The sequence below is a fragment of the Ictalurus furcatus genome, chromosome 2 (genome assembly GCF_023375685.1).
Source record: "Ictalurus furcatus strain D&B chromosome 2, Billie_1.0, whole genome shotgun sequence".
Lineage (NCBI taxonomy): Eukaryota > Metazoa > Chordata > Actinopteri > Siluriformes > Ictaluridae > Ictalurus > Ictalurus furcatus.
In genome coordinates this window covers 31,455,998-31,475,578 of record NC_071256.1, presented here as the reverse complement: position 1 = coordinate 31,475,578, position 19,581 = coordinate 31,455,998, and the positions used below count along the sequence as shown (strand labels likewise).

Sequence of the window (19,581 nt, the reverse complement as noted above, 5' to 3'; positions counted from 1 at the left end):
ACAGTTTCCTTGAAAACAAATACAATTCCCATTATAACAAAAAACATTTTTACAAATTCTATGTGTTTTTCTATAGTGTTTTTTTGAGCAGGGATATAATATTCTCCAATATAATATGGGCAGGCAGACAGATAATGGACAACTGTGCTTTATTGTTTCTAGTACTTAGGAATTATACTTCAGTGAAAGTAGACATAATGTGTCAAAATCATCCAGCTAAAAATGTACTCAACTCAATTTACTCAAACAGTAAATGGTGAAATCAACAAAGTATATTTTATTAGGGGTCATGCCCCGAAGGGGCAAAGACCCCTATTGTTTTCATAAGTTCTTCTTATGTGGCACACAAATAGAGGACAGTCTGATGGGTTAATACAGCAAATTTGGAATCTCTAACTCAAGCCCTCTAGCGCCACCAACTGTCCAAAATTGCACTCACATTTATGTTAATAACTTTTGAACCGTGAGTCCTAGAAACTAAATTCTCCCTGAAATTTCCTTTGATTCCTTGGCTCAAGACGATTCCATTTAGCAAATTTTCTGAAAAACCTACTTTTTTGAACTCGTCCTAGACCGTTTGTCCGATTTACATGAAAATTGGCCTGCATCATCTAGAGGCAGCCACGACAAAAAGTTATTTACAGAATTTTGATAAACCATACCGTTTTTGAATGTTGCTACAATGAATTTGAAGAACATGCACAATTGAACTTGAGGCTGTATCTCGCCAATGCTTTGAGGGATTGTGATGAAACTTGGTAGATGTCATCAACATTAGGCCCGGAGGTTAACGGCAGCGTTTCGGTACACTGCCACCTACTGGTCAGGAGATTGCAAAAACTGTTGTTGTTTTTTTTCTTTCTTATAACTCTTGAACGCTTTCCTTCATGATAACCATCATGACCAGATGCTACCTGAGCAGTTTCAGAACAGCACCACATACTGGACAAAAATTCTAAGAAGTAACTATTTTTAGTTATTTTTAAAATAAATGTTTTTTTTTTTTTATGATTCAAAGTTTACTTTTTCTAACTCCTAATACACTGTTCATCGGACTCGAACCAAAAACATATCACAAAGCGTTTTTTGCTGCTCATGGTGCAGATAATTGGCTTGATGCCAGTATTGCTGTTTGCAGCTTTATTTACTTCTAAAACTGTTTGAAGCAACTATACCATTTTGCCTGAAAATCATTCGATCTCTGTAAGTTTGCTGGTCATATGCATGAGTAACTCTATATAGTTTTCTAACTAATTAATCTGAAGTAAAATATAGTGTAAATTACAAATATTTACCATTAGCTAGAATTTGACTTTCCATCCAGCCAGTTATGGTAGTTATTGGAATTGACACTAGTCTAACCTAGCATTAGCAGGGAAACTAGCCTAGCTCAGTTAAATATAGCCAGTTAATATTAGCAAATCAGCAAAAGTTATTTCAATACTTCAGATAAGATAGAGTTCATGCTACCTAGGGAGGAAAACGAGACGCCTAATTTTTAAGGGTCTTTGCGTACTCCAGCATACTGCAATATTTTACTGATGTAGGGCCAGAGGTGCTAATCCTCAAGGTCCACAATGCAGGCTTGTGACTTATCCATCTTCAAACGCACACTGATAGCCTTAATGACACTGTTTACATGAGAAGGTCACAGCAGACTGGTATGATTCTTCACACAACAGATATGATTCTTGGCAGCTTTTTTTTTTTTTTTTTTTTGTACATTGATGAACTTGATTGGATGCTAAAAGTCGGATTGAACATTCAGGCTAGAAGACAGTCATTGGCTGGATGACAGAAGAAGAGCTGGAGCTATGTACCGAGTACTTTGAAGGTCTAAATTAATATGTAAGTAAAAAGTAGTTTAGAAACAACAGTTAAATTTCTCATTATTTTCCACCCCTGCCAATGGAAAAACACATAATATGCATAGTGTACAACGTTATAATGTTACAAACATATAGCAAGTCAGTTATGACACCGGATATTTCTTTCACAGCTTTGCTGTATCACTACTGATGTTTTCTTTATTAATATTTTTAACGGATATTTATATTAATATTTTTAGCTACCATTGGGGTGTGTGCGCGCGTGCGTGTGTGTGTGTGTGTGTGTGTGTGTGTGTGTGACTGGGTGAATGAGAAACAGTGCAAAGTGCTTTGTAGAGCCGCTTAGATTGAAAAAGCGCTATTTAAGTGCAGACCATTTAACATTTAACGAATGTATTTGTGTGTGTGTGTGTGTGTGTGTGTGTGTGTGTGTACGTCCCGCCAGATGGCGCAAAATTTTCCTCGCAAATTAGTATAATCGGATTGAGTTAGCTCATCCATGTTGAATGAATGTGAGGCTAAAACGATATTTTGCACTAAATGACACTTGTTTTATACCGAAAATTATTCGTTTTGCCAAAGGTGGATGAGTTTATATCCTTTTACTGAGGAGAAAACGCACGAGTTTCGCACGCGCCAGCAGTCACGCGGAAGCGCTCTAGTGCTGTTCGTCCCGCCCATGGAGGGAGAGAGAGAGAGAGAGAGAGAGAGAGAGAGACTGAGACTGACTTCAGGCTAGCGGGACACTCTAGGAACACAGCTCTAGGACAGGAGCGTTGATAAAAGGAGTAAAGGAGGATTCGACCTGAGAGTCAGTTTCTTACCACACATCGGTCTGTTTGAATTGTTAGTGTAACCTGTACAATAACCTGTGGAGTTTGAGCTGTTAGTGTTACCTGTATAATAACCTGTGGAGTTTGAGCTGTTAGTGTTACCTGTATAATAACCTGTGGAGTTTGAGCTGTCGGTGTAACCTGTATAATAACCTGTGGAGTCTGAGCTGTTGGTGTAACCCGTATAATAACCTGTGGAGTTTGAGCTGTTGGTGTAACCTGTATAATAACCTGTGGAGTTTGAGCTGTTGGTGTAACCTGTATAATAACCTGTGGAGTTTGAGCTGTTGGTGTAACCCGTACAATAACCTGTGGAGTTTGAGCTGTTGGTGTAACCCGTACAGTAACCTGTGGAGTTTGAGCTGTTGGTGTAACCCGTACAGTAACCTGTGGAGTTTGAGCTGTTAGTGTAACCCGTACAGTAACCTGTGGAGTTTGAGCTGTTAGTGTAATCTGTATAATAACCTGTGGAGTTTGAGCTGTTAGTGTTACCTGTACAATAACCTGTGGAGTTTGAGCTGTTAGTGTAACCTGTACAATAGCCTGTGGAGTTTGAGCTGTTAGTGTAACCTGTATAATAACCTGTGGAGTTTGAGCTGTTAGTGTAACCTGTACAATAACCTGTGGAGTTTGAGCTGTTGGTGTAACCTGTATAATAACCTGTGGAGTTTGAGCTGTTGGTGTAACCTGTACAGTAACCTGTGGAGTTTGAGCTGTTGGTGTAACCTGTATAGTAACCTGTGGAGTTTGAGCTGTTGGTGTTACCTGTATAATAACCTGTGGAGTTTGAGCTGTTGGTGTAATCTGTATAGTAACCTGTGGAGTTTGAGCTGTTGGTGTAACCTGTATAATAACCTGTGGAGTTTGAGCTGTTGGTGTAACCTGTATAGTAACCTGTGGAGTTTGAGCTGTTGGTGTTACCTGTATAATAACCTGTGGAGTTTGAGCTGTTGGTGTTACCTGTATAATAACCTGTGGAATTTGAGCTGTTGGTGTAATCTGTATAATAACCTGTGGAGTTTGAGCTGTTGGTGTTACCTGTATAATAACCTGTGGAGTTTGAGCTGTTGGTGTAACCTGTATAGTAACCTGTGGAGTTTGAGCTGTTGGTGTAACCTGTATAATAACCTGTGGAGTTTGAGCTGTTGGTGTTACCTGTATAATAACCTGTGGAGTTTGAGCTGTTGGTGTAACCTGTATAGTAACCTGTGGCATTTGAGCTGTTGGTGTAATCTGTATAGTAACCTGTGGAGTTTGAGCTATTAGTGTAACCTGTATAGTAACCTGTGGAGTTTGAGCTGTTAGTGTAACCTGTAGAATAACCTGTGGAGTTTGAGCTGTTAGTATTACCTGTATAATAACCTGTGGAGTTTGAGCTGTTAGTGTAACCTGTATAATAATCTGTGGAGTTTGAGCTGTTAGTGTTACCTGTATAATAACCTGTGGAGTTTGAGCTGTTAGTGTTACCTGTATAATAACCTGTGGAGTTTGAGCTGTTAGTGTAACCTGTATAATAACCTGTGGAGTTTGAGCTCTTAGTGTAACCTGTATAATAACCTGTGGAGTTTGAGCTGTTAGTGGAACCTGTATAATAACCTGTGGAGTTTGAGCTGTTAGTGTAACCTGTATAATAACCTCTGGAGTTTGAGCTGTTAGTGTAACCTGTATAATAACCTCTGGAGTTTGAGCTGTTAGTGTAACCTGTATAATAACCTGTGGGAAGCAGTGTGACCCCAGACTGCAGGAGGATGGAGCAGGCATACGGGGCAGGAAAGGCCGGAGGAGCCTTCGATCCGGGAGCGTTTATCCAGCAGCCTCAGCCTATCCTACGCTTCGTGTCCTGGGTGAGTAAGGGTCCCTTGTTCAATGCAATTATAAACTGATAAAAAAAAAAGTACCACCTGCTGTTCTTTAAAAAAAAAAAACACATTATTTGTAGACTAAATGCTGTGATATAAGAGGGGGTGGCCCGTCATTGTTTATTTTCTTATAACAGCACAACCCTGAGTGTTTTATTCTTTGCATGAATAACACTGTTTGTTTGTTTTTCAAATCCCTGTCTTCCATTCTGTCAAAATGGCCTGTTTTGAATTTTTATTTAATGTGTAACCATAAAAGCACAGGCAAACCAAAACTGGACAGTTTTTCCCATCTTCAACAGTCCAGATTGAGTGAGTCTGTTCATGGTGAACAGGAGTGGAACCCAGTGTGGGTTCTGCTCTTGTAGCCCATCTACCTCAAGATTCGACGTTTTGTGTGTTTTGAGATGCTTTTCTGCTCACCACGGTTGTAAAGAGTACTTATTTCACTTGCACTTCCTGTCAGTTCAAACCAGTCTGAATTTTTTTCTTATTATTAGCTATGAGAGAGAGAGGGAGAGAGAGACAGACAGAGAACAAGAGGCTGGTGAGGGAACGATTGTTTATAACTGCTATAACATAAGGGATAGCAATAACTAACTTTTGGATATTTTGCCAACAATAACTTCTTTGTGGGAAAATAATCAACTTTAGGGTAGTAACAATAGCTATACTTTGTGCTGGGCCACATCACAACATCTCGTAGTTGATTATTTTCCTATAACAGCACACATTGTCATATTTTATTCCTTAAATGAAACAGAACACACCATCATAACCTTCCTTTAATGATCATAAATTGTTATTTATGATCTACCAACTTTGGATTTAGGCTAATCTCTTGCTGTTTCTGGTGTGTGTGTGTGTGTGTGTGTGTGTTTGTATGTGTGTGTTAGAAAGAAAGGGAGAGGCACAATCTGCTGAATGTTGCATCTGGTATTTGAACACATGGTGAGAGGGTGGGAGAGAGAGATTACAGATGGATGAGAGAGAGAGAGAGTGAGAGAGAGAGACAGAGCTGACTGGGGGAGGGGAAGACAGGTGGCTTTAGAGGTTCCTAGTCTACAACTGTCCTGACTATCATCACTCATCATTACTTCATTTACTTTTTGCTCTATTGCATAACATTCGATGTGTGTGTGTATATATATATATATATATATATATATATATATATATATATATATATATATATATATATAATTTTTTTTTATTCCGGTCAGGTTGAGTTTCCCCTACAGATTATGATAAGCAGAGTTGGGTGTAACTGTAATCTAATAACTTTTTCTGATAACGCAGTAATGTAACAGTAATGTACATTCTAAATGTATGCATTTTGATTACAGTTACTCACATCAATAAAATTACGTTACGTGCGTTACAAATCTATTTTTAAGAAAACAATATTAAGTAAAATGCATTTTTATATAAATTATATTTTGCTCTGAAGATTTTTACTTTAGCCCTGAATAATTCTTCACTTGGAGCGGTTTGTCACTACCTAACTGAACATCAGTAAAAGAAGACGGCGGTGCTGTAATTTTATATCTTCAGTGAACGGAGGCAAAACCAATCAGACAGGGTTTACAGGAAAATATGTGGAAACACTCGTGTCTTATTGGCTGACAACTTTCAATTCTGCCAAACGCTAGCATACACAGTCAGTGTGAGAAAAAATGGATACACGTAGATTTTTTTTAAAAACAGTAGATGGGTTGAAACTGAAACAGTAACATTCTCTCATGCTGAGCAGGAAAACAAGTTGTGTAAATGTCTATATGAGTTCCAGTTTATGTAAACATGATATGAGCAGAGCATAAGAAAATATAATGTACTTTGCATGGCACTGTAGCAGCTAAACCCATACAATGATAGCTTAGCTGTGCCTCCCCTTGGTTAGCGACAACAAACTAGCCTAGTTAGAAAAGTTTTATATTTTATCGGTCTGGTAGTCCTACAAACAGTGACAACACCCGAGGCAAGTTTTATTATAAATCCAACTTTTTCTGATCATGTCATACATTGACGTGCACTAAAACTACTATGAGTTTCACTTTGTAGTAGGTTTGATAGGTTTTGAAAGTAATGTGAAAGTAAAGTAATTAGTAATCTGATTACTTTTCATCAGTAAGGTAATCAGATTACAATTTTAAAGTAGTAATTAGTAATCTGTAGTGGATTACTTTTTTTGAGTAACTTACCCAATACTGATGATGAGAAGGTACAACCAAATACTGAAGATGAAGAAGCTTGAAACCAAATGTGGTAACTGCTGTAGCTCTTGAATTATATAAACTATCTACCATATGTTACACTGGGCTTTTGTACAGAAATGTATTATCATTTCATAATCATTGAATGGAATTCTGTCCGTCTTCCTATTGGCTAAAAAAATTCAATGAATATTAAACAATATGCATTTATAACTCACAGAGTGTCCTGAGGATTTCCTATTTGTTTGTGAATATACAAGGCCATATATGCCAAAGGGAAACCTTAGTTAGGATCATCCATTTCATAAAACACTGAAATATGTAGAAGGTATGATTGTTTGTTGGAAAAATGGTGGAATATTCCTAGCGAGTTCAGTGTGTTGCATGACACTTTTTCCACGTTCCCAACGACACCATCTGCTCTCACGTCCATTCAAAGTAAAAAATAAATAGCTGAAGGTCAAAACCTTTCTGTCTTTGAGCAGGGACTGTTAGGTGAAGAGATCGCTCATGCCAGTTATTGTTTTCATAGTCAAGCTATTATTTTAATACACTGTTAAAGTTTATGCAGTTTCTTTAGCATATTAGTAGAAATATCTGTCGGATATTTTAGTCTTTTTTTTTTTTTGCTTGATGCTGGGGAGTTAGTCACGGCCAAATCCTGAATACATCTCAGATTTAATAACCTCTGATCTAGCTAAACGTGAAGTAAAGCCAGGCATGCTTTTTGCAAGTGTCTGAGTCTGAGTAAGAGCTGCTGTGTTGGCATGACAACCATCCGAGATGACTGTGTGCATATGGAGAATTTGCATGATAAATTATGCATTTTTTTAAAAAATAGTTATTATGTGCTATATAAGTGTCTACTGCATATGTTTTGAGATTCTAGCCGATCTATTTCTGTATTCCACACAGCTACATCCTTACAATTTCATTCTGCGTTGTGATGTCTTAATGCATCATTATACTGATGAGGCTTGCACAATACATTTGACTATCACAATGCTAGCTTTTGCAGTACTACTAATAAAGATGGCTGAAATTAAGTCCTCTTTAACTTTTAATCACTAACATGAATTAATTATGAGATTTTATTATGGAGGATCACGATCAAAATCCATGAACCTTGCCGGGCACCGTGCGCACAAATTCACACACTCATTCACACCAAGGAGCAATTTAGGGCGTTTTCAAACTTGGGTGAAATACTTACACTAAGTCTGCTACCTGGTCCAATTATGGGCTCGTTTTCAGATTTGCATTCACATGGAAAAATCCTTCTGAACCATGGATTGATTGTGCAACTCTATACCTGCAGGTTTGCAAAATGGTAGGCATTTAAAAAAAAAAAAAAAAATTGTCCTGTGGTACCAATGCTCAAGTGGTGAAAACAGTGCTTTTTGAATGCATGGCATGTCATCATGCAGGAATACCTGCAAACAAGGAGCTGTTCTTGTATAAGGAGCTTTCTAGCCAAACAGGCTGGGCATAAGACAGGCATTTTTGCAATACTCTCAGTGAATACACTCATACCACAAAGGTAAGCTGATTACAGTGCTCCAGTCCTATGAAAATCTGGTTTTATATAACAATAAACATAATAATCCTTTTACGGAAAGTTGAAACGGGAAGTAACATAACAAGTTGAGCCAATTATGCTCCTTGGCATGCAGCGAACCCCAGACTACCATTGGGTTGAAGCAAACCCCAAGACCACCATTTACAAAGGGAACAGGGATCAGTTCTCTGGGCCACTCCCCAGCTTGAAAACAGCTTTCACTCTTCACCAATCATACAGAAATCTGGGCTCAAATAACCCCAAATCAAAACACAAAGACTTTATAGTTGCTAATTCACCTACCAGCATGTTTTTGGGGGGTGGGAGGAAACCGCAGAACCCAGAGGAAACCCACATGAACATTGGGAGAACATTAGAAAGAAATAGACAGTAACCTGAGCTCAAGATCGAACTTAGGACCCTGGAGCTGTGAGAGGCGGATGGGCAATACCATTGATTTTTCTTTCAATCCTATACTAAGTATCACCAAGACTAGTATCCTGATAACAACACTTTGATGAGTCTATATTTAGTGTGTATACAATGGAGAAATTTGCATTAGAATCAGTATACTGTACTCTATATCATATATATATCATTTAGAGGGGGCACGGTGGCTTAGTGGTTAGCACGTTTGCTTCACACCTCCACGATTGGGGGTTTGATTCCCTCCGCTGCCCTGTGTGTGCGGAATTTGCATGTTCTCCCTGTGCTTTAGGGGTTTCCTCCAGCTACTCTGGTTTCCTCCTCCATTGTCCTTAGTGTGTGAATGTGTGTGCGATTGTGCCCTGCAGTGGGCTGGCACCCCGCCAAGGATGCCCCCCCCCCCTTTAATCTCATTTGTTTCTGGTTGCATGATTGTATGTGTGTGTGTGTGTGAGAGAGTATCACTGGCCTTATAATAGAATTGATTTTAAAAAAGAACCAGTCAGACTCAGAATATTGATTGTGGAGTCCATTCTGTTGCTGGAATGACTGTAGAAAGAATCTTGCTATGAAATGTGCTCTTGTGCAAATAAGCATCAGATAGAACGTGTTGCACAATGATCTTCAGTCAGCATTCGGAATATGATATACTGAAGATAACGTGCTTGTCGTTGTTATTCCTTGAACAAGGTATTTTGTCAACTGAATTTTCTCTGCTCCTTCTCTCTCCTCTGCTCTGAGCACAAGGTCGGGGAGATTAAATGGAAGGATTTGTGGTGAAGGGGGTGGTGCAGGCAGACAGGCCATGAATATGCAGCGAGAGAGAGAGAAATTAAGACCCAGAGTAAAATAGCTCACCTACTGGCTGAAGGAAACGTCTCACTACAATCCCATGACAATTTATCGTATACATGTGTAAAGCGGTTTCACCATGGCCGCACACTGGAGATTGTGAGAATGTTGTGTGTTGAATGACTTTGTTTGGCATTATGCTGCGTTTGCTAAGTATACTGAAATTTCCAAAGCACACCTAAATAAAGATTAAATGGAAATCCACCTGAGTAGTTTTTTAGGGGGACATACAATATATCAGATGTGTTTATGTGGAGTAAATATTGTTAATGGACAGGTTGACTGCTTTGGGGGTTTCCTCTGGGTACTCCGGTTTCTTCCCCCAATCCAAAGACATCTCTTGTACTCTGATTGGCATTTCCAGTTTTCCATAGCGTGTTCGAAAGGGTGTGCGAACATGTGTGCAGTTGTGCCCTGAGATGGGTTGGCACCCCGTCCAAGGTGTCACCCGCCTTGTCCCCTGAGTCCCCTGGGATAGGCTCCAGGCATCCCGTGAACCTGTTTAGGATAAGCAGTATAGAAAACAGATGGATGAATATTATTTTTTTAAGTGGTCTGTAACGTCACTGTGGTAAATTAACAGGGTGTCTGACGGTCCTTAAAAAGTCTTCATTTTTATTCTCACCTGGTGGTGTGTTTTTTGTTCTTATGTAACTGAGTATTTTTTGGAAATTTTTGATATCATGTCACACACACACTGTTTAATATTGGGTCAGAAGGCATGACACAGGGGCTTCTGTTTATACTACAGCGCTGTTGAGTTCTCAATTCTGATTGGCTAGAATGTGTTCTGACAGTTACGGCATGGTTCAGTTCCGATTTTAAAATGGATTAAAATCGGAACTGAACCGGTACTTACCCAGATGAAGATGGGTTCCCTTCTGAGTCTGGTTCCTCTCAAGGTTTTTTCCTCATAGGGAGAGTCTTAGGGAGTTTTTCCTCGCCAACGTCGCCACCGGCTTGCACAATAGGGATAAATTCACACACTTAAAATCTGTATCCTGTGTTTATATGTTTCTCTAAAGCTGCTTTGAGACAATGTCCATTGTTAAAAGCGCTATACAAATGAAACTGAATTGAATCGAATTAAACCATTTTTTAAAAAATTGTGTAGGTAAAGCCATAATGGCAAGTTTTCTGATACGGGAAAGTGTTCAGGACAGAGGACGTTGCAGTTTCTCGGTAACATGACAAGCAGCATTTTTTAAAAAGTTAACTTTAAGAGAGAAAAAATAAGAGGCTGCTATATTATACAGTAGCTGCTATAACATAAGTGATCACGGGAACTAACTTGTTCTGCAGAAATTCCACGATATGAAATGTTACTATAACTGGATAAAATGTATGACATGTCATTCTTTAATGAATAAAAATGCATATTCATTGACAAATCTCTATGGTGTAATAGGAATATAACACTCCAAGGAGTGCAGTCATTGGAAAATAATCAACTTTGGGTTGGTATCAGTAGGTCAGCTATCTATTGAGTCACATCACATCACCCCATTGTTTATTATTTTCTTATAACAGCACACCTTCTGGCATGCATATTCATTCTGCACATATGTTAGCGATCTAACATTAATTTGGTTTAAAAAAAAAAAGTGAATACAAAACAAATGGTTGGACGACAGCAAATTCTCATGCTGGTTAAAATCAGTGATTCTCAAGTTCAGTGCATTCAGTTCTGTAAGATTTCTAAGGTGTGGTCTGTGATATGGAAAATGTACATTGCTGTATGTTTTTGGATATAAATAAACTACACATTTGATCTCTCAGTAGCATAGTCTTGTGATAGTCACCATATTTCTGAAACACTAAACATACACATACACATTTAGGCGGAAATATGGAATGTGAAAGAAAGGCGCTCCTGCTGACAATCACAAGATCAGGACCCCACGTGCTGCTTCAAACAAAGCCTGCTTTCATGTGCTCATGGGGCGCAGGAGCCTTGTGATCCAGCTCACTACTTAAGGCCCAAGACAGAAAGGATGCACTCAGGGTAGCTGTGTGAGGTTGCTGGAGATATAACGTCATAACAGCTTTCACAGTCCCTATTATGAGCTGAGGAAGTCCTCTACATTCTTTCCCAGATCATTTAGAACCATTTTAATAGAAACTCTGTTTACAAACTGTATTACATAACCAGATTTAAAACTTTTTTGTGAGATGTTTTTGAGCATTTTTGAAAGGAGTCCCCAGTTTCCAGGTAGTGATAACAGAACTGACTGTTGTTTCACAAAATTAAACATAACTATAAACGGTTAAAATGTACAAAATTGTAGTGGGGTCTGAAAGGAATAAAACTTTTCAGGAATTACAGGACATGTTTTATTCATTACATATCCTTATGATTCAAATGGGGGGGGGGGTCATTAAAGGTTATTTTAAAAAAATCATATAATCATTGAATTATTTAAACCATTAAATTGTTAAAGATTATTATTTTAAATTATACATTAAAGAAGTACTTAGTTGTCAAAACTTAAGACCTAAGAACTAATGAAGATGAAGAGGTCAGATATTTGTCAATTCTAGTTTGCTGCTTGTTTAAGAGATGGTTGGCAGAGCCCCTGGTGCCAAATAGCGATTTATTAACCCCCCCCCCTGTTTGTGTGTGTGTGTGTTTCTGTTGTAAACTTCAGCAGAGCAACCTAATCTTACTCTGACTGAAACACAGTTAGGTAGCTAAATAGTGCATCTGGATTTAATACTCGGATCGGATAAAGAGATTTAGGAGATTCGGTGTGTGGTCTGTATTTAAGAATGCACTTGTATGCTTAGCTCGTTGGCTATACATGCCACCCCCAGCCCCCGCCTTCTGTTCTCTGAGTGATGAGGACAGTTTCTTTTATTCCAGTCGTTTTATTCTAATAGAAATATCCAACAATACCAAAATTAAATGTGTTTCACTTTCTCCATATCTCACTCCCTTATCATGTTTTACACTTCATTCTTTATGTTTCTCCTTTCCAAACCCTTCTAGATCTTTTCCATAGTGATTTTCGGGTGTATAGCCAACGAGGGCTATGTGAACAGACCTGATCAAGAGGAGGAGTACTGCATCTTTAACCGTAACCAGAATGCCTGTAACTACGGTGTGGCTGTGGGCTCTCTGGCCTTTCTCACCTGTCTTGCCTTCTTGGCCTTGGACGTGTATTTCCCACAAATCAGTGGAGTCAAAGACCGTAAGAAAGCCGTTCTGGCAGACATCAGCATCTCAGGTGAGACGTCTATCATCTTAGGTTTATAGTAATATTCATTCTCCTTTACAGCAATACAATAGTAAGTGTATCATTCGAATATGTGCTCTTTTGTGTAGAAGCAGGCTGTCGAAATTCATTTTGATACACTATATGGCTTTTAAAAAGCATTGTAGAATGTTTTTGTTTTTTATGTTTCATATCATTGGAAGGTATAGATGTATGGATACAATTAGTTTGAAGCCTCAGCAAATCAAGCTTTAAAAACTTCCACACTACCCTGATTTTCCTATTTTGTTACTTTATGGGTTATTTATTATTATTTTTCAGAATTACATTTTTATTTTCTCTATTTTCAGTTTCTTTTCTTATGTGTTTTTTTTTTTTTTTTTTTTTTTTTTAAATTGCCATTTTCCTTTATAAAGCACTTTGGTCTGTATTGAATTGTATAGGACACAAATTTATCTAAAATAATGGCTATAACCCGGGAATTAAATTAATATAATATTAAATTAATATAATATTCAACATTTTTGTCCTTGTGTATAAATGTACAGTACTGTGCAAAAGTCTTAGGCACCCTATTTTATTTAGCACAAACTTTGCTATAGATGTTTATTTTATGACGTCTACATTATCGGGTCAGTACAAAAACATTTTAGATTCACAAACATTAGTTTTCCAGCACAAAATGAAATATTATAGAGAAAGTTTGTATGTCAGTAAAGAAAGCATCATATTACATCAGAGAGGACGTTTTAGACAAAAACACAATGAAGGCTGCTGGGTTTTGCTGCTAAAATAAGAAGCAAGTGCGACAGTCAACGTCTCAGCCAAGAACAGTCAACTGTGGCTGGTTCTGCAAGATGCTCAGTAAAATTGACCAGTTAATTTCCTTATAAAACTGCACAAAACTGCAAAAAAAAAAAAAAAAAAAAAGGCAAAGGGTTTTCACTCCAAATATTGACTACTATTAAGTAATGTTTTATTTGTTACTGTTTACTGCTCTTTATAGTATTCTTTTCATTATTTTTGAAGGCATCTTTGCGCTACAGCATTTCTTTGCATGTGCCTAAGGCATTTGCACAGTACTGTATATATTTATATTTTTATAATATAATATAAATATATATATATTTATTGTTCCAGAACAATTCACACAGAAGATGTGGCTTGTTTATGAAAAGGCTTGGTCTTACTGTGATCTTGCCATATGTTCTTCTAGCCCTGCCAAGCCTTTCCTAAGCCCAGAATCAGTGCATAGCTGGAGTTTGCTAGTTTTCTACATCCAGAAGGTCCTAAATAAATAAATAATTTTCATTCCAGGGTGCATGTAATGTACTAATGTAAAATGTCCTGCCTTTACATTGTTTAACATTAGCGCTTTAAGAGGAAAGCTGTTACATTAGACATCAAACAAAAATCTAGAGGTTGCTGCTCTCTGTTGGCTAACTGTGGAATTGCAAGCACACTATGATTGAATTTCGTGTTTGTTAGTAATACATAATACATAATGCCTCGTCCCCTGTATTTCATAAAACCCAACTGTAATGCACGTTTGTCATTTAAATCCTATAATGTTAAATCTGATCATGGTGTTTTCTGCCAACATTTTTTTTTGTTCCTCAGCCGTCTGGGCCTTTATGTGGTTTGTGGGCTTCTGTTTCCTGACCAATCAGTGGCAGGTGAGCAATCCTGAAGACAATCCCTTAAACGAGGGTGCAGATGCAGCAAGGGCAGCCATCACATTTTCCTTCTTCTCCATCTTCACCTGGGTCAGTACTACTATTTACACTGTCTCTGATTCCAAGCTATTCCAAGGCAAAAGAAGCATTTTTCTCAGATTCATGATTTAAAGCTCAATAGACTTCTACCATTGTATAGTATAGTTGTAATCATAATATAATGTTTTATTGTTTGCTTGTGTTGTCTTAAATCAAATTGAGCATTTGATTGATAAGTAAGGAATAAAACATGACAGTGCATGCTGTTATAGGAAAATAATCAATGACATGGTTGTGTGATGTGGCCCGAGGTGTTTTAGTCCTCGTATACCACAGCGATTTGGCAACATTTAAAAAAAAACACTTTTTATCCATTTATAGTTGCATAAAAAAGTCATGGAACTTCTGTGAAGCAAGTTCCTGTTATCACTTATCTTATAGCAGCTATAAAAGGTCCTTCCTTCGCCAGCCGCTCTTTTCTCTCTGTCTTGAAGTTAGTTAATTAATTAATTAATTATCCCTTAAAGTTACATCTAAACTTAAAGTTTCATCTTTATATCTGATTGTTACAAAGCACCTACACTGTAGAGTCCTTCCGAAAATGCTACGTAAACAAAAATTCACAGTGTTCTTCGGTAGTTCTTACTACAGAAATGGTAACATATTAGAACGAGTGCATTAACATTAACATGTGACTTGTCTCGCAGTCTGCACTATTGTCAGAGCTTCTGTTATACAAAATAACATCTTCCCACGTGCTCTGTGTCACACCTGTATGCTTTGACATCTTGTTAAGTTTTAATGGCCATACATTTAAATGTTTAAACATGTTAAAATTTTAATGTCTATGTTAATTTTAACCTTTATTAGAGTACGTGCTCTCTAATATACGCTGATCTAAAAATGTAACTAACCCTATATTCACATCTTGTTTATCATGTTATCGGTACCTGACCACTGTGTTGAGGAGAATGAGCATTTAACAGGCTGATTTCCTATCTATACATTATGTATATGTTCTTGGTCTAACTCTTTTTTTTTTTTCTTCAATGTCTAACTTTTACAATTAACACTAATTTTCTTGCCAGAGTCTTTAACCACATTATTTATCTTTCTACTTGTTTTTTTGTAGCATGAAAGGATTTACTCTGATTAAAACACTTGACATTCTTCTGTCTGCATTTTCATCTAGATCGGACAATACCGAATAATCCGTTAATTTTCTAGGATTTAATGGAATGAAATGCTCAATGCTTAATGCTCAATGCGCTGGTCATTTTGTCCTTCTCTAGGGTGCGCTAACGTTTCTCGCTATGGAGCGTATGAAGAGAGTTTCGTTTGAAGAGGAGTACAACAAACTGTTCACCCCTCAGCCTCCTCCCCCATTTGTCTAACATGCTACACACTTATGCAAGCACAGGGAACAGGTGCTGGTGTCCATCCACCATGATGCCATTTCTTTCTCTCTCTCTCTCTCTCTCTCTCTCTCTCTCTTTCTCTCTTTCTCTGAGTTGCATGATATTCACACAGTAAGAGGGATATCTTGGAAATATATCACTTTTACACACACAATCTGAAATGGTCTGAAGTGAGGTAAATGCAGAGTGTGTTGAATGAAATACTGTGCAAGAAAATACCATTTGCACAGAATACCAGTGTTGATCATGGGCTGGAAGATAGTGTTTATATTCTTGAAGTCGCAATTAGAGACACATAAATGTAATCATATATCATAGGAACACCTATACATTTGTTAATTCATGTAATTATCCAATCAGCCGATGAGCCTGTCACCACTGCTGATAGAAGTGGACCCCGATGTGGTCTTCTGCTGTCGTAGCCCATCCGCCTCACGGTTCAGTGTGTTGTGCATTCTGAGATGCTTTTCTGCTCACCACAGTTGTAAAGAGTAATTATTTGAAGTATAATTATAATTTGAATTCAAATCCTCTCCGCTCAAACCAGTCCGGTCCCCTTCTCCTCTGATCTCTTTCATCAACAAGGTGTTTCCACCCACTGCTCACTCTATAGACTGTTGTGCATGAAAATCCCAGGAGATCAGCAGTTTCTGAAATATTCAAACCAGCCCGTCTGGCAACTACAACCATGCCACGCTGACTGAGATCACATTTGTTCCCCATTCTGATGTTTTATATGAACATTAATTGTAGCTCTTGACCTGAGAATCTTCAGGCAAAGACGGCGTGTAGCCACAGATGTCTTAATGAATGAATGTGAATGATTGATTTTCAGCTTGGGCCAGGTAATGAAAATGAAACATGAAGCGCCTTTAAATAGTAAGGTCTTTAATCGATGAAATTTCATTGAATGTACTGTAAGCTGTACTATGTCAAATGACTAATTCAGTGATTTCTTTCACTGAGCAAAACAAGCTGGACCTGTGGAATTGGGGTTATTTAATAACAAAGGTGTTTCAGCAGCCGGTGAAGATAATATAAATGTACCAGGGAAATTGTCTTTTCCCGGTGTGTTTACATCTCTTGTCTAGAAGGCACCATTTACACAGGATACTCCTGCTGCAACAGTTTAACCCCTCAAACCTTCTGCTTATTATTGGGGTATTGGTTTTAAAGCTTTTTTTTTTACTGACGGCTACTGTGAATACTCAGTAATTATAGTAACTGACAAGAGATGTAAATCTGGACCCTTTGGAAGTTTAAGGGGTTAACTATGTGCAAACATTGTAGGATAAAATTAAGAAAACTTTTATCGTTCCTCTTTTTTTTAGTTTTCCAGGGTATCTTGTTTTTTTATTTCTTGTTGCAAATATATTTGTTTCCAATCGCGGTAATTTTAGCTTAGACTATATATATAGATACTTATGTTGCATAATTTATAGATTTTGATTAAATCATCTATCGAATTGTTGGATATTGAGCTGTATTTCATTATTATTTTTTATTGTTATTATGAAATTTGCCCATGGAGTGTTCAACAAGAAGTTCTTTTCACTGTGTATGCATTATACCAATATCTAAGGATTATCCTTAAGGGTTTAATGATTATCCTTAAATAAGTAACCGATATCTAAGGATTTTAGGGTTCTGTCTGACGTTCATACACACGTACAATTGGGTGCAATTGGGTTTAGTATAGCTGTCAATAGGAAACTGTTCCTTTACTAGAGCTCTCTGATTAAAGAAATTGAATTCATTTCTTGTCTGAGTGCTTCAAATTATTCCTAGTGTTACCATTAATCAGGCATAGTTAATGTTATACAAACCTTCAGTACTCATTCATTCAACCACTTCTTTCATTGTGACTAGTTAGTGTTTTAATAAACTAACATGCCTGATGACCTGTAACTAACCAAATTAATATTTCTCTTTCCCCTTTTTCCTTTTCCTCTCTCTCTCTCTCTCTCTTGCTCATGACTGCACTACTGCTCCACCCAACCTTTATTTTCACATTTATGCAATGAATACTGGTCACGTATTCATTCTTACTGTATCTCCTGCCCTAATCACACCATCACCTTATTTTCAACATGTAATCCCTTCCATTTATTTCCTCCCCTTTTATTCAACATAAAATTTCTCTGCTCGATCGCTCACATCCTTCAGGCTGGTCAGGCTTTCCTGGCGTTCCAGAGGTACAAGCTTGGAGCTTCCATTCTCTTCTCGCAGAACTACACTGACCCAAACGAGGATGCAGCAGCACGCTCTGATGACATGGAGTACACGGGTTACACAGGAGACCTGGAGGCACAAGGCAGTATGCATCCCAACTATGATGGATCTGCTGGTTACCAGAGCCAAGAGTACTAAGAGTCCTTGCGATCAACCCATGAAGGTTTTTTATAAGAGCTATAATGGGCAAATATAGAATAAAGAACATTGCACAAAGTGGAAATTTTTGCTGGGATAATGAAACAGATGCTGGCTATCTTATGGTGTTTGAGGGAGCAGTATATGGTATGGTAGTCAGTGACTTACCATTGAAGGGGTTTAATCTGGGGATGAATGGGTTGGACATGGGAGGTTGTTCTGGTTAAAACAATTATAAAATTCAGAATGCAGGTGTGTGTGTTTGTGTTAAAACCATTTTGCCTTCAGAAAAAGAATGCAAATAGGTGGTAGCTGGTTGAATTAAAAAAAATAAAAAAAAAAGAAAAAGTTTTTTAGTGAGGTTGAAGCTTAAAGGGGAACCTTCTTAAAATGAAATCCCTTTGTTATTAGTCTTAATACTCTATTACATAAATAATAGAGTATGATTAAAGCACATACATCCTATATGGTGTTTACATGGAAAAAGTATCTGATCTGTACAAATTTGGAAAGAAATAAATTTCAACTACATTCTTCTTTCTGCAAAAATCCATTCCATTCTCTTACCATTACGCTCCTAATGTGACATACAGAAGTGATAAGCACTTTAAAGTATCGAAGAGATGGTGACGAGGAGCACAGATCACTTTTGATAATCAGGTACATAATATTCAACGTTAATCCTGTAATATGAGTGTCACTCCTTAATGTCTTTTTTTTTTTTATCTAAACCTCTGAATATAGCTAAGAAATCTAAAATAACAAATGATGTCTAAGCAATAAAGCTGTTATTGAAGAATCAACACCAAAAATCTGCACATTCTGAAGTATTTCATTCCTTTTATACCACAGCAATTTGCTGACGATTATCATTTTTATTTCTTAAAAATGACACATACATTTGATCCGTTTATAGTTACATTTAATGTTACAAGTTAGTTCCTGTTATCATTTACATTATAGCAGCTATATACAATCAGTCCCTCACCAGCCTCTATTGCATGTTCCTGAGAAATGGTGAAATGCAAACTCCTTGCACATCAGAAAACTGAAAGGAACAGCTTTACCAGTGGCTGTTACAAAGCTCTGAGACTGGAGACTCCTTCCAAATATGGTAAATAAACATATCCTCACAGAAAACTTCACCATATTAACATTTATACACTTTTTGAAAATGTTTATACACATTTATACACTTTTTGAAAATGTGGTGCGTCCACCATACAAGTCCACGTGTAACTATGCTTATACTATATACTATATCTTTTTATTTTAGAAACAATTATGTTAATA

The 19,581-nt window shown here is 37.4% G+C and overlaps 1 protein-coding gene across 2 annotated transcripts; it reads left to right on the top strand.

Moving 5' to 3' along the window:
* Nucleotides 1-756: 756 nt before the first annotated feature.
* Nucleotides 757-18,396, top strand: syngr1a (synaptogyrin 1a). Of its 2 annotated transcripts, XM_053614566.1 has the most exons (5): nt 757-2,662; nt 4,389-4,506; nt 12,560-12,797; nt 14,406-14,551; nt 18,085-18,396. In XM_053614566.1, exons 2-5 carry the CDS (start codon nt 4,411-4,413, stop codon nt 18,286-18,288), a joined length of 684 nt encoding a protein of 227 aa, XP_053470541.1. In that variant the 5' UTR covers nt 757-2,662; nt 4,389-4,410; the 3' UTR covers nt 18,289-18,396. The 2 variants fall into 2 exon arrangements, with proteins under 2 accessions (XP_053470541.1, XP_053470550.1); XM_053614575.1 differs by lacking the exon at nt 18,085-18,396 and adding an exon at nt 15,793-16,209 and having other exon boundaries at nt 2,341-4,506.
* The last annotated feature ends 1,185 nt before the right edge of the window (nt 18,397-19,581 follow it).